The following is a 15,488-nucleotide window of genomic DNA, read 5'->3' on the forward strand; positions in this document are numbered from 1 at the left end:
GAGTGATTAGCTACGTTTGTTAAACCAGTTCTGATCTGGATCCAGTGCCTTTTCAACATGAGTCAGGCGAGAAAGCACACGTCCAAGTGTGACAGAGTGGAAAATAGCATGTGTGTGGCCCACGTTCAGTAATTCCTGTAAAAAAATCATCCCGCTGGCTATATGATATTACGTTAGTCAAGCTGTTCCACTGCTTTGAGCAGTCTCTCTGCTTCCAGAAAAAAATCCCTAATCTCTCCAAATGAACTGGCTATTAATTGAAAGAGACCTTAAAGGATCTCTGAGCAATCCCATATTCTAATTAAAGACAGATCAAAGTGCAGTTTCTTCTATTCTCTCTCAAGGCAATTGAATTTCTGAGGGGCTTCTTCCTCACGGCATTTCCTTGGTTTCAATGCAGAAATGCACACTGTTTGCTAGCTGGCAGCAAAGACGTGGGTGATGTATGAGGAGCAGCCCAGAATGAATGCAGGAACACGCTGCTGCCATTTCATCCAAGATAACATACTTCATGATCACACTCCTGGAGTTTTTCAGCAACTGGTTTAATGTATGGGAAAGTATTTGGCTTGCCTTGGAAACGTTTCCCATTTGAAAACAAGCTGCAGTGGGGGAGCTGGCAGATGCACAGGAGGCTGCTCCATGAAAATTGGATTTCCCTGAACAGCACAGTGGGGCTGGGTCACAGCGAGGGCTTTTGAACAGCTCTGGGGAAAGGCTCTGCGCAGATCTGCTGATGGAGAACCCCGCTGCCTGGTCTCGGGAGGATTGCTGTCGCCTCGCCACTTGGCAGAACAGAGGTTTTGGAATGGATTTTAGTCCTGCTTTCTGTCCTTTGGGAAAGGAGTACGTGCAGAAGAGCCGGATCCTGGCTTACACTCATGAATTAAAAGTCTTGGGACTGTTTTAAGTCTCCAGCTGCAGAGGAGAAGCTCAGTTCGAACTTTGCTCTCAATTCAAGATTCTTCTTCTTACCCTCAGCAACTACAAAACCACTAGTTGGGTCTGATTTATTAGGAAGCAATACCAGAACACCTGGTCCTGGTTGAGAAAGAACCAGGCCAGATGTTTGCCAAAGGTCTCATGTGTGAGCTGAGGTGATACACTTCATTTTCTCTGGGGCCCCAGTAGCCGCACAGAAAGCAACAGCTCCCCTCGCAGGGGTCATACGAGGACAAGATCTGCTGTGGTTTTGTGGTGCTCAGAGGACGATCATGCTGAAAGGGGCTGCTTGCTCCGGCCTTGAAGCAATTTGTTTCTGTGCCTAAGCCCTTCTGGAGACAGCATTATTGCTCAGCGAAAGCATGAGGAACAATAACGCATCCAAAAAAGCTCCTCTCCCACCCAGGCTTGCAGTTTTCCTGGGCTTTTCCCTTGCCTTTCCCAGCAGAGAGGACCACACACCCGTCAGTGCTGGTTCTTTCTTCCACGTATCTGCAGCTGCTATCTCTACCCCGTCTGCTGCGTGAGGCACTGCCTGCCCTTGGGGCTGCCGCAGAATGGGGCAGCTCATCCTGGCCCCAAACCCTGCACTCAAACCTGCCATTTTGCAGATTTTTTTCTGGACCAATCCCTTTCGCCATGGGATAGAAGGTGTGAATGAGCGTCTTTGTCCTGCAGCAGTTATGTAGGGGAAGCTGGTGCTGGTGATAGAACTGTACCCCATCATCAGCACCATGTGTACTGACAGTGAGGGTCCTTCACATGATGGTTTGTTGACAGAAAGCCTCCACATTCCTGGCTGACCTCCATAAAGCTGTTTCAGTGTGGGTACAAGGCAGGATCCCTGTCTGACACCAGTTTAGGATGCTCATCCCCATCTCTTTTTTGAGAATGAGGCAAGTTTTAGCCCTTCACGAGCTTGTACGAACGATGTAAAAATATGGGATCACTTCCTCTGGTTCACATTGACAAAGCTGCTGCCTTGGGACTTGCACTGGCCAGGGCTGAACCAGCTGCACCCTCTGACCTGCACAGTAGGAGGTAGAGTAAAACTGCCCGAACTTCTCAGAACTGCAGAGACGAGGGTCTGCTGCGCACAGCCACGAGAGGGCATGAGAAGCAAAGCTGAGACCCTTCTTCATAAGGCCTTCCTGCTGCTACGAGGATTTTCGAAGGGCTCGCCTTCTCTCTTAGGGCAGTTACTCAAACTTCTCCTGAGAGCTTTTATGGTTCTTATCCTCGAGATAAGCTTTCTTTGTTCGAGGCTGGCATCCTCAGCTGAAGGGACGTCTTGATGCTTGGTGCCTGAAGGAGAGCAGCACCATGACGGCTGCTCCCAGCTCATGTTTCCTGCATCCTCTGACTCTGGATGAGAAGTTTAAACAAACATCCTTGATTGCTTTGTGTTACAAGGGGATTTTACCAGCTTGTTTCAGGGCCAGGTCATTTGTCATGACAGGGAGCAAGTGGGATAGTGGCAACAAGTCAGAGAAAAACCTTCAGAGGTGTATTGTCTTCAAGATGTTCCCCTGAAGCTCTTCTTTCTCCCCAGGATTACAGGCAGCAAATCGACGCATGCTGTGCTGGCCCGGAGGCCCTGCCTGCCATCCTGGGGCTAGGGGACATCAAACACCAGGAACTGATCTGGAAGGAACTGTGAGAGGCTGAGCAAAACAGCCCATCACATCCTAAGGCAGGACCACCTCTCCCTATCCCAGCCCTGAGAGTACCTCTGTTAGGTGGGGAGGGGGTTAATGGTCCTTCATAGGAAGGGCTGGGAAAAGACAGAAGGGGAAAAACAATGGCTGGAAAATAATAAAATAAGTCAATGCATGGTGAGAGGGGAGCACAGAGAGGTGAAGAGATCCCGGCCCGGGAGCATCCAGCTGCTTTCTCTGCCTGGCTATGGTGTTGCTTTGTGAGAGCAACAGGGTCATGTCTTGCACAAGGACCACTGTGTCCTGTGACAGCCCTGCCACTTGCCCTGATTTCAGCGAGTCCTTGTTTCTGCTACGTCAGAAAAACTTACTGAAAGAGAGACACATTAGGCGAGAAGTCAGCCCTGAGGGGAACACTGGAAAATCATTTGGGGAGGTGAAGTGCATATTTGGTCAGGTCTACATGCCAGGTCTTGAACCAGCAGAGCTGCTTTGGCAAGAAGTGTGGTTTTGTTTGACTGAAATAGTTATGAATTCAACTTCAAGGCTGATTACATCTTTATGGCCTAAAATCGTTTTATAGCCTTAATTTATTCTCCCTTTCATACAGGAATAGCTCTGGCAAGGGCTGGTCTTGCTGTAACTAACACCCGGAGGGTGAGCCTAGAGCAATTACTCACTGACTGACAAAATAGGAACTGGAGGAGATCATGGAAACCTGTCAAGCAACATGTTCAGCACCATCAAAAGGAGGCGCTTCGTGTACTGAACCTGCGGACTGCCTTGGGAGGGACCTGTGGATGCTGATGTGCGTTCAGCATTTGGGCAAGTTCTTGGACTTTGAAGCGCAGAGACCACACCTCTTGTCTGGTTAGCTTTTGAGCCACCAGCTATTGGAAGAGGGATTGCACCCCAGCATGGGAGCACGGCAGAGCTGCCTTATTCTCACACTATTTGGAGCTAGTATGTGTGGTCAGAGACAGGATATAGGACTAGACTGACTTCAGTGCAACATGTACACCCATGGGACTTTTCATCTCTATGACTACGTGTGCCACAGCTGCCTTGTCAGCACTCTTGAGACACGTGAGGCACCTGATGCAGAGATGGACCCTTTAAAGGGCAGGGTCTTCATCCAGGGATGGCCTGCGTGCCAGGCGGTACAGCTGAAACACCATGCCCAGATCTGACATTCTTGTTTACCTGGTTGAAGCTAAGGCTGCTCTGTTCAGACAACACTCACGCTTGGAAAGCTACCTTAGCACCGAACAACAGAATAACTTTTAAATGATTTTATAGTTCCTATGGAATGCAAACACAGCAGCAAGGCTCCTACGCAGTGAGGAATCCTCCATTCAAATCAGTCCCTCTTCTTATAAAATGTTTATAGAGTAATTTTATTATAAAATTTGAATTAATTATATGGGTTTATATGTTCTTTATAAACACCAACAGAAAGGTTTTTCAAAGCCATAGAGATAAAAGGTGAAATTGCCTGTATTCATCTTGGTATAAAACAGGAAGAAGTAGAATTAATAATTTCTAACACTGAAACCTTTTTCTGTCCTTGGTTGGCCGAGGTAAGCCAATCACAGAGGTGAGTCCACTCCTATCTTTAACCCCTCTCCCCTGCATTGGGAGAGAAAGAGTTAAAAAGCAGAGATAGGAAAAGGAAGAAGAATTTGTGAGACCTTTGAACGTTTGGAAAACTGAACGTTGGAAAACTGAAACAAGGTTTAATAACACTAGAATAAAATATATTGTATACAGGAAAAAAAACAATGAAATCTTAAAGGGTTTGTACGGGATGGAAAAGCGAGAATTAAACATTAAACGCGGTTCAGGAAAGAAAACGAAATAAATACCGATGCAGCGTTCAAAATGGCAACGGCCACGTGGGTTCTCGCAGGGCAAAACAAAAGGACCCGCGGCGAAGGCAAACGCTGGGGTACCACGTGGAAGCCGCGTCTCACGCTGTCGTACCGGTTTGATCGTAGGTAGGAAGAGGCAGCGGCGAAGCAGTAGCAGCAGGGGAGAAACGGCTCCTGAGGCGCGGTGGGGTGGGGGCTCCCGGAGCGGTGGCAGCGCTCTGTCCCGTGCGGTGAAGGTAAAAGGGCGGTTGCCTTGGCCGTGGGTCGTCTCTCGGAAGCAGTGACTGCTGAAGCGGTGACTGCCGAAGTGCGATGGTGGGAGGCAGGCAGACAGCCGAGAGCAAGCGGGCTGGAGCTAGAGCACAGAGCCCAGCCAAGCTGCGCTGCCTCAGACTGGGAGACCCGGGAGTGTGAAGACCTCAAACGGGGGCTGGCGCACAGCTTTTAAAGGGACAGAAAAGCCCATGGCAAGTTTTACATCCCATGAGATGTGCTGACGTGATATGGGTGGAATACAACTGGTGAGCTTAAAACAAACCTTCCAGAGAGGAAAAAGCCCTAGGTTTTTCCCAGGAGTTTCCCCCTTAAACTGGGAGATTAGCCCTGTCCATTTTATGCTTATAGTGTCTCTGAACCGAGCCCACGTCCTTTAAACATGCCTTTCAGATCATAGTAGTTCATCCAATGTGATGGCTCAAATCAGGCATCTGTGAAGTTATACACCCTTATATCTTCTTCCAAAGGTGTGACGCAATGCCTCAGAAAAGCTTGTTCATGTCAGCTCCTGGAAAAGATTTCTTGCAAGCAGCAAAATCCAGATAGATCCAGCAAGCCCTACTATGCCTCTCCTCTGCGTTTTTGTGGAAGCATCTCAAAAATGCCTTGCAAAAATAAGTATACTGGTTAGGTTGTAAGCACAACCTAGCTGCAAATCAAGGAGCAAATCTCTTGCCATTAGCATTTGGGTTTGTGTAACTGGGAGCCTTGAGTTCTGAAAGGTTGGATCTCAGAAAAAGGTAGGAGAAGATCTATTCCCATGGGAATATCTTCAGAACAATACACTAGCAACTCTCCGATGAAGAATTCTCACATGGTATGGCAATAGTTTTGCTATAAGAAAAATCACTGTTTTCATTTTTTGTGTGTACAGAATCTGCTGCTAATGGCTCCATTTTCTGTGCGTCCCCTTCCGCATGTTCTTCTTCTGGAACAAATTGAGCAGGCCAGCACCTTCTTTGTTGGCTTGCTTCATTGTCCTTACTCACCTTTCCAATTTGATGGAGATCTTTGACAATTATTTTTTCAGTATCTTCCAGTAGCGTTGTCAGTAGATTAAAAAGGAGAGCAATCCAGGCAAGCCCAAAAAGAATCCAAACGGCCACCAGCATTCGGTAGTAGGAAAAGTAATGCCTGCCAGGCTGTTTACCTGCAGATAAGGGGAGAGACAAAAAAAAGAAGAAAATTAAGAAGTTAAAATTGCTTTGCCTGTGTAAAGTGGGACGGCTTAATGGAGTAATCAATATATTTTACGTTGAATACTTTAAGGTGACTTTTTCACTGTAGTGGAGTCTCTCACATTTCCAGCATTGGGTTAAAGCTGGGCAAGTGTCTTGTTGTTGTCATAAACTAATAAATGCTCACAAAATGTGCTGGCCTGTCAAAAAGATATACTGGGATTGAGGCAAATTACCATCAGAGCAGGGTATTTTTTTCCCTTTATAGCATTCCAATCCCAGTTCAACCCCTGCATCTACAGGTAAATGCAATGATGTGGGAAGCATGTGAGATTGTGTTGTATTATCTTCACGATATTCCCGAACTCCCAAAGCACAAAAAAAGCAGAACACAGTGGGCCACTATAACCACGTGGCTATTACTACCTAGGTCATTGTAATTCTGTGTATTTCTATAAAGTGTGATTACAACCTAATAAATATTTGCTTTACTTTTAAATAAATTCAGGGGCTTCCCCCATTAAAAAACTAGGCGACTGATGAAAACTCACTGTCACATTGCAAGAGCACAACTTCCTGTGTTGGAAACCAGGGGACTGAAGCTTATTTCATGCAGTCCAAACCTCTTAGCATCAGCTGGTACCACACACCCGCTCTTCTGCATGGGTCGCTTTGTTTCTTCAGACTTCAGCTATCCACCGTCGATGTAGAGAGAGCATTTGCTCCTACTGCACATAATCCTGCACAGCGTGATCATGATACGGGTGAGTTGCTTACTGAGTGCTATCAGACACGGTCAAGGGTGACTCTGCATAGTAGATAACACAGCAGTGTGCATGGGCAGGGAGGTCGCCACAAACCTGGGCGGTCATTTCCCATCGTGAAGCTGCTCAGAAGGAGGCAGGATGCTGGCAACAATTTTCAAGTCCTGCAGTGCTCTGTACTGCATAGATCAATGTCCAATGGATTTCTGTACTTCATCATGCAAGAGCTCTGGAAATGGGGCACAGTTGGGCTGTCTTGCTCTCATGGATAGATATTCAACAGCTGGCTCTTTTTCTCCTGCTGGGGCTGAGTTGGCAGAGAGGATGCAAACCTTGCTGCAAAGCATCTCCTTTTGTGCTCTTATCCGAAGGTCATGATGTGGGGTCAGCAAAGCAACCAGTTAACTATCTTTGTAATGTTAACCCAAAACTGAGCTTCAGCAGGGCATAAATTCTGCTTACAGCCCAAGGGGAGTTTCACCCTAGAAGGATCACCTACATCACCAACAGTTAAATCCAGACTCTGCCGTCTCCCTAGAATATCTCCCTGAACAAAACAGGCTTTACCTCATGCTTGAAGTACAGCAGCTCCAAAACAGTTTCGAATTACTAAATGCAAATAAACTCAAACCTATCCCATTCCACGTGGCTAGTGCAAATCCATTTGTCATCTGTAAACAATTCTAAATGCATAATACTCAGAACAGTCATCGATTCTACTTGTTTCATTGTGAAGGCGTGAGGCATTAAACATCACCATTTTATCACCAATGTTTAAAGCCAATTGAGATAAATCCTGCAGGGAAAAATATTTCAGCTCCAGTTAAGTCATCCTATGAAGATGAAATCACAGAGCCAGGAGGCCTATCTAACCGTTATTTTTAAACGGTATTTGTAAAGTACTGTGGCAGCAGAGGACAATAGTGCTATGGAAGTTGTGGGTCTCAGGCTGTGACTTGCTGCCATTATTGTAAAACACACTTGTAATTTGGTCAAGGGAAGAGAAAGAACCGGTTTGCTGTTCCCTTTTTCTCTTGTACAGCATAACCCACTCTCTGCTTTCCTGCCTTCCACACCACTGAAGTTCAAGGCGCTCAGTATCACACAAACCAGGGCTGTCAGTCCTACAGATGGTTAGGAAAGAAATTCCTGTGCCTGATTGTCCTCCACTGCAAGGACAAAAATGTCCCAGCTGGAGAAAACAGTGAGTAACAGGTCTACTGTTGTGTGATACAAATTCCCTGCTGATGGCTGAGTTCTGTGTTCATGCCAGTACTGCTTAACCACTGCTGGAGATGAAGAATGTTTCTCCGGATTATGAGAAAAGAGGAATTCAGGGGACACTGGTTTCCTGCTCTTTGTAGCAGGAGGGAGGAGTCAGCTGGCTGGGATCACTTGGTGAAATGTGGCCAATCAACTCATTGCCTTGCATGAATTAACTATTGGCTAGACTAAAAGATCACTATGACCACTAAACTCATGCCAACAAGCAAGATGTCAGCTGGATCATCAAAGCATTTCCCAGTCTATTTAGCAGACTCAGAGAAATTAAAGTCAACAAGGCACAGCAGACGGTGTCTGGAAAAGCTTGTGGGCTCCCTCTGCCACAGTGCTCAGCCTGAAATCTTTCGGAAGAAAATCTTCCATAGGAAATGATTTAAACACACAGCAAGGCTGCCAGACAGTCTCCAAGGCCCCTCTTGCGTCTCTGCAGGGCTTGAGAGCCTCGGGTTTGTTGTATGGTGGATGTCTGTCCATCAGAAAGGGATGTGATGCTTCCAGATTCTCTGTAGGGATAGGACTGCTGCTCAATACTAACTTCAGAACTTCCTTCTTATATTTCCGCTGAGAAGAAGTTCAGGCTGGCAAGATACTGCCAGAACAGGTTGTTGCAGAGAAATCTTTGATTCTCCATGGAGTCCAGTTGTTTGATTGCTTCTTCTGTGGACACTGATTTGGCTCCTGATGATCATTTTGGAGTTCCTCTGGAAGCTTATCCCATGGAGAGTGTATTTTGGTCAGCAGTTCCATGGAAGTGTTTTGAGAAGCACTGCAGCATGCTGGAGTGTAGCTTAAACAGTTCATCTTCAGGGGAAATCCTAAGCTCTGGCTTGTGAAGACAGAAAGCCTCCAGTGATGCACAGGGGACTAAAAAAGACCACTTTCACAGTGATGTTTAAGCTCCACTTCTCACAGAGCGAGTAGATTTCCCCATGTTCCCATGACTGGGATTTCTACCTCTCGGTCTAATGGGTAAAATCATGTCTTCTGAAACACAACCACTTATTTCTTTACACTTGGAAATGTGAGTCTTCGATGGCTAAAGCAGGGACACAGGCCTTATTTTGTATGACTGTTGCAAACTGTTCCCTTTTGATACACACAGTTCCTAGGCTCCTTGAATTCTCCCTTATACCTCCCTTTCCCTCCCCAAAATACTTGGCTTCTTCATACCCCAAAGAACCACATTTCATTATATTTGTACAATTTCATGCTTTTGTCAGCACAAGCAATCCCACTGAAGTGAGTCTTTCCCTCAGAACTGTACAAGGCAAAGACTAGTCAAAGTCTTCTTCAGACAGAGTTGTCTCCACAGTACCTTGCTGGCCTGTGCCCTCTACCCACGGTAATTCCAGTCATAACCCTGGCACATTGCTGTGTCTTCACCCTGAAATCAACTTTACCTACTACATAATCTCCAAAGCCAATGGTGCTGAGGGTGATAAATGCAAAGTAAATTCCTTCGCTGTAGGACCAGCCCTCTGTTATCTGGAAGAAGAGTGATGGCAAGCACAGAAAAACTAGGATCCCCGTAACCAGGAAGAACAAAAGGGTCAGAAAATTTATCTTCTTCTGAAAAAGAGAGAAACCAGGTCAATTACAATTATGATTTGACACACTAGCAGGCCATATACAACGGTGGCTATTCAAAATGGGTGGCTCTCTAGGAACATCTACTAAGACCACAGGAACTGAAGGATTTGTATTGAGTGCTCTGCCTCTAAAAGGACCCTAGCCTTGCTCTGAAGAAGAGGGAAGCCATGTGTTATGGGAGATGTAGCCTTTCATCTGATTGTATCAACCTCCAATGACCATGAGTTACAGGAGGAATTCCTATCCAAAGGCTCTTACTGGAGTCAGGCTGTTTCCACTTACTACCAGACAACTTCACTTTTAGTTTTTAGGTATTCAAGTGCGGCAGCTAAAGAACATTCAAATTTGCCTGGGAAAACAGACTTTTAAAAAATGTATTTGCAGCATTTCTGACAGTACTATCTCCAAAAGTCTTGTTTGCTGACTTTATTCCTCATTGCATCAGTGCCACATCTTGGTGCCTACCCAGAGGATACCATACTACAACAAAACCTTTAACAAATGAGCTCCTGATGAAGATGTGCCTGGACAGTGACTTCCCAGCAGTCGTGAAGAAGCCTTGACTGGAAAAAAAGACTTGTTATATATATTAATATTTATCAGCCAGGCACAAATGTCGTTTATGTGTAGAATTTTTTAAGTCCAAGTTGTCTGGAAATTAATGGCACCCGTTGGATAACTTTTTATGTCTTTGTGCATTGTGCATGTGCATGAGTCTATATCTGATCAAGCTTTAAGTTCTAATTAAGTTTGCCAGACCTGGGGGGAGATTTAGCAATATGAACAGGGTTACCTGTAGCATTCATACCTTGTCCTGAAAGAGAACTGCAGTAGGAGACACAGAAAAGCTATTCTCACTTCTTCAGTAGTGGTGAGAGAAGTAGAGGAGCTGCAAATAACTCGGGGCAAAACCAGGCAAGACGCATCCTGTCTCTAACCCTTTACAGGTGCCTCCTCACCTATCAGCACCTGCGCTCAAATGGACAACTTGAGCCTGATGTTTCCTTTCTATCAGAGTCAAGGGAGGAGAGCGATTAAAGGACAGCGTAACACGTGAGGAGGGGTGACACACTAGGCATTGAGTCTATATTCATCAGTCCCTACAGCTGCAATCCCTACAGCTCACCTCTTTTTTACAGCTTTTTGCCTCAAGGTGAGATGCTTAATCATCTCTCTCTTTACTGATTCTAAAGGGATACGGGTATTTCCCTAGAGTGTCAGCTCCTGAGATAAGTGTCTAGAGAAGAGGGATGAGGAGCGCCCTCTCTCCATTGATTGCTGAAGGGGGCTGGATGTCTGACATTTAGATGGGCAGAAAAAATGCACCCCTTTCTCTGAATATCTCCTCCATGGCTGCCTTTTCTGTTCAGTTCTGCAAACGAAGAGCACCTTTCCCTCTCCTAGCACATCAACACACCATGAGAACAAATATTATAGAGGATAATGCCAGCATACACCCTGAGAAAAAAAAAGTAGAAATGAGCATATAACTGTGCCTGAGTAAATAAAATCAATTACCTTTCTCATTCCTTTCTCATACAGGAATTTCCCCAGCTTTTTACACAGCATTGAGAGCATCTTACCAACACGGTGCAGGAAAACAATATTCAGAGGGATTCCAAACAAAGCAAAAAAGACACAGAAGATCTGGCCCCCAGCAGTTTTAGGATGTAGCGTGCCATAGCCTATGAAAAAAAGACAGGCCAAGTAAGATAATCCAGAGAACTGGAGTAGTCCATGGTCTCATTCACACCTTCTCCAGCTCGGCCTGCCTTTGACTCCAAAACACGTGGCTAGCACTTCTCAGGCCCATGCACTCTTTTCTCTGACAAAGGCAGCAAGCAGCTGAAGTGATTCACCCTGCGTGTTTTGGGGGAGGCAGAGAGCACTGGGTGCTCCCAAACCAGCCTCAGTGGGAATGAATACACCATCTAAAAGCAGTTAGGGAAAACATGCTCTGTCCTGTGACAAATACATGGAAAAACAACAGAAGTCTGAGGACCTGGAAGACATCAAGGCTGGAGTGTCTTATACAGCCATCCCGAGCTTCTTGTCTATCTGCCGGTCTGTTAGTGACCTTCCTGGCTAAATGCCGGTGTGTTGGTACGTCCAGATACTGGCTCCAATCCTGGAGGCAGTGCAGTGTGCATTAAAATAGACGTGCCAATTACTCCAGACCTTACTGGTGGCTGATTTATTAATGCCTGAGAGATATTTGTCTTTAAGTCCTACTAAAAGAGGACTGCAGAACTCCAAACATCTCCTTTAATGGACTGCAGACTTTGTTCCTCTTAGACCTCGTGAGGTACATGCTTGAGTGCAGGAGTCCTGCAGTTCATCTCAAGGCATCAATTACTTGGAGAATGCGATTTTTTCTTTAGGGGAAAAGACAAACAAAATAACTGAATGATTTATTGTCTAAAAGGGCCCCAAACGTTTGATACATCTTTTGTTCCCTGATGCAAAAATATTGCATTTTCATGACAAAACCTGGTGCAGAGGACGGTAAGTATGTCAATAACCACCATATAAAGCTGGGGGAAGGAGAAGGAAGGGGAGGGGGGGACCTTTGGAGTCCCCTTTGGAGTCACGGTGTTCTGTTTTCCCAAGTCACTGTTCCACACAACAGAGCCCAGCTTGCCTGGAGGTGGCTGAACACCTGCCTGCCGAAGGGAAGCGCTCACTGAATTCCTCGTTCTGCTTTCCTTGCCTGCACAGCTTTGCCTTTACTTATTAAACTGCCTCTATCTCAATACATGGTACAGATCCAATTTACAGCTGTTATGTCTGCCTGGCCACGTGTCGGCAGGCTGCCGTGCTTGCCACGGGGCTTGCTTGCCTCCCGGTGAACGAGAGCCTCGTGCTTGTTAGTGGCTGCACTTTGCTTTTGCTGCCTGCTGTATGGCCCCCTTCCCTTTTTTTCCCCCTGCCAAATTACTGCTTCAACATGGGGACTGGCAGCTCAGCACAGGTTACAGAGCCAGTGTCCGTGCCCCAGCAGACTCTGCCTCTTTCCCACCATTCTTTTCTGCTTTCCAGCTCTACTGGATTTGAAGGCTCTTTGGCCCTAGAATCAAGACCAGGAAAGTGCAGTTTATCTCCCACCCACAATGGCAGCAGACTGAGCATTTTAACGGAGGGCTCAAAAACGAGAAACAAGCAGGGAATAATATGACAGACCACTGGTGATTCACAAGCCAAAAGAATGCGCAAAGAGCTGTGCAGTGGTGAGGTGTCAGGACCAAGTCCCTCACTGCTCACCATTCGTGACAATGAAGGGCTGGAGTTTTTATCCTTACAAGTATTATCCATTCAGGTCCTAACAACCAGCCCTAATAAGCATCCTACACGCCAACACACACACATCCATGGAAAGCATAGACCTACCTATGGTGGAGACAACCGTGCCTGCAAAGAAGAAGGAGTTACTGAAATCCCAGGTGCTGTCTTCGATCCAGGATTCATTCCCAGTGGGGTATACTCCATTCTGAATGGCTTCACTCAGGTTCTGGGGGGGAAAGCAAAGTTTGGGATCCACATGGCTGCTTTTCTCAAGTGCTTGCTGCAAGAATACTGCAGACTTAGCCCACTTAGCTGCTCCTTTCCCGTGAGCACCACTGTCCTGTCCTCAGCGACACCCTGGCACTCGTCCCACCTTGACCTCCAAGGCTGGGTAGCAGCCAGCTGGTGGTTCTGAGTGTTAATCTCTGGCCACGCTTACACTGAAGGCTCTAGTGGGTGTTGGGAGAACTTATTTCTTGATTGTCATCAAGGACCTAGATTCTTTCAGGCTAAGTACTTCAGAAAAAATGATCACATGGAAGACTCAGAGGTGGCAGAGCAAAACAGCCCACTGGCTGAAGTGACGAGGGGGCTGGTCACTGTTTCGACTTTGCCCTTGGGACAGCAGTGGTGGCTCCAGGACCTAACCGCCCACCTGAATGCAGGCGTGCTGGGCAGTGACTCTGATCCCTCCCAAGAGGGAACCAGTGAGTTACAGCAGGGTACAATTTCATTTTACAGCTGTATTCGGATTAGCGGCACAGGTTTAAATTCAGCGAAAGACCCTTGATTTGCAAATCATTACTCTTGGTGTGATCACAACCAGAATTCAGCCTGACACACGCTCATCTCCAAACTGCACGCATGAACACACATGCACACATTTACCACGTGGCCTTTGAGATGAGGTTGGATGAACATCCATCAGAGATGGTTTGGGTTGAATTGAGGCTGCCCTGCCACAGAGGCTTTGACTAGATGTTTCTCCCAAGCCCCTCCAGCCCTGTCATCTCTCATGTTACGCATTTTCTGACTCTTCCCTTCTTCCATTGTTTTCATTCTAAGTGCTGTTAATTTTTTTATAATGTTAAAAAAAAATAATTGAAAAGCCTGAAACAGTATTGAGCTGTTCCTGCCTTTAGCAAGCAGAGAACATTGGACTGGACATCTGGAAGACAGGCTGGTTCTTGCAGAACCAGCCTGGGAAACACCCAGGGCTGAGCTCTGCCAGAGGCAAGACACATGCTGGAATAAACTGCATCAGAAAAGTTTTCCCTGCCACCAGCACCACACCACCCCTTGCTTCTTCCTTCCTCTCCGTCTTTTCTGCTGGTGTCCCAGAAAATCAAGTCTAACAGAAATCATTCCACTGCCCTTACACAAAGTTTTCATTTTCATGAAAATTCCTCTTTTTTTTTTTTTGATCCTCTCCTAATCGCAAGAAAAATCCAAGGTGAAGAGGGTGACTGCCCATGCGCAGTGGCAGCTGGGTCACTCACTGTGTTGGTAGAAAGAGCAGGTATCCCTCCCTTTCCTTACCCTAGGAACTGGCCCATTAGGAGGTCTGTTAGTTTTCCAGGTGGAAATGCTTACAGCAAGGTATTTACACTCCTCATCTCTTTTCCATTGTGGCAGATAGAGCTGGGAGATACTGAAGTTGAAGAGACAACTCTATTCATTCCCAGCTCCCTGTGCTGGGACCAGAGACACCTTTCACTTGGCCAGACTACCTGTTGCACTTCTGAAGCATCTTCAAAGAGGAAACCCTGACTATGCCACTCTCCTTGGCGTGACTTGGGCTTCTTTTTTTGCTCAAAGGTTATTTCAGACCTTGCCATATCATTCCTTTGTGCTTTCTGTGACACTCTCACAAGGGGCAACCCTGCCCCTTCATTTCAGACTGTCTCAGTTTTCTGGCCATGCCACCCACTGCACAGAAGCACAGCCCTCCAGAAGCCAAATCGACAGGAGGCAAGACCCCAGAGGATCAGCACATCATGGGATGGGTCTGTTACTAGCTAACACACAAGGGTTTGTCGTGCTACGCAAGCTGTGTGTACGTACCATCAGTGTGACCTGCCTGCTCAGACGGGAGAGCGGGCTTGGAGTTCGCACAGATCATGCAAATGACCACATCAGTAGGAGCACAGGGAGAGGAGCAAGGCTGAGTGGGAAACACAACCTCATGGGGAAACGGGAGGGACGAAGAGCTTCTGCAGGGCTGACACTTACCTTCATAAACTGCTCCATCTCTGCTACCGTGAGGTGGGTGAAGTTCTGCAGGAAAGCCTCCTTCATCTGGGCAGCTGCTATTTTCTGCTGCTTCTCAGCAGTCCTCTCCAGCGCCTGGAACACGGCTGCACCCACCAGCAGGTAGACGAAGTAGCCGGCTGCCAGCAGACCCGTCTGCAGCTTCCCACTGCACATGGCCTTTGGTGGCACACGGCAAGCGATGGGGAGTGAAAAGTGGTGATTGGTAAATCCCTCGAGCTCCTGGGAACATTTCCCCAGGCAGGAAAACCCCTCCTAGCTCTAGTTTCTGCTGGGATCCTGCGCTGACAGGGACAGTGAGCTGCCAAATACTTTTGTGGGGAAGCTGGGGAAAAAAAAGGAAAAAACAAAACCCAACCAACGCCCCCCTCC

General features: G+C 46.8%; 1 protein-coding gene across 1 annotated transcript; it reads right to left on the reverse strand.

Moving 5' to 3' along the window:
• Positions 1-5,619: 5,619 nt before the first annotated feature.
• Positions 5,620-15,272, reverse strand: KCNK16 (potassium channel, subfamily K, member 16; the record flags this gene model as incomplete). The annotated part of the gene is made up of 5 exons (XM_010140987.1): positions 15,078-15,272; positions 12,951-13,071; positions 11,082-11,248; positions 9,374-9,542; positions 5,620-5,897 (listed from the first exon to the last, which is right to left on the reverse strand). Coding segments are annotated over exons 1-5 (930 nt in total), but the record flags the coding sequence as incomplete, so codon positions are not given.
• Positions 15,273-15,488: the final 216 nt, after the last annotated feature.

This window comes from Buceros rhinoceros, unplaced genomic scaffold (assembly GCF_000710305.1).
Source record: "Buceros rhinoceros silvestris isolate BGI_N320 unplaced genomic scaffold, ASM71030v1 scaffold3758, whole genome shotgun sequence".
In the NCBI taxonomy this organism is placed as follows: domain Eukaryota; kingdom Metazoa; phylum Chordata; class Aves; order Bucerotiformes; family Bucerotidae; genus Buceros; species Buceros rhinoceros.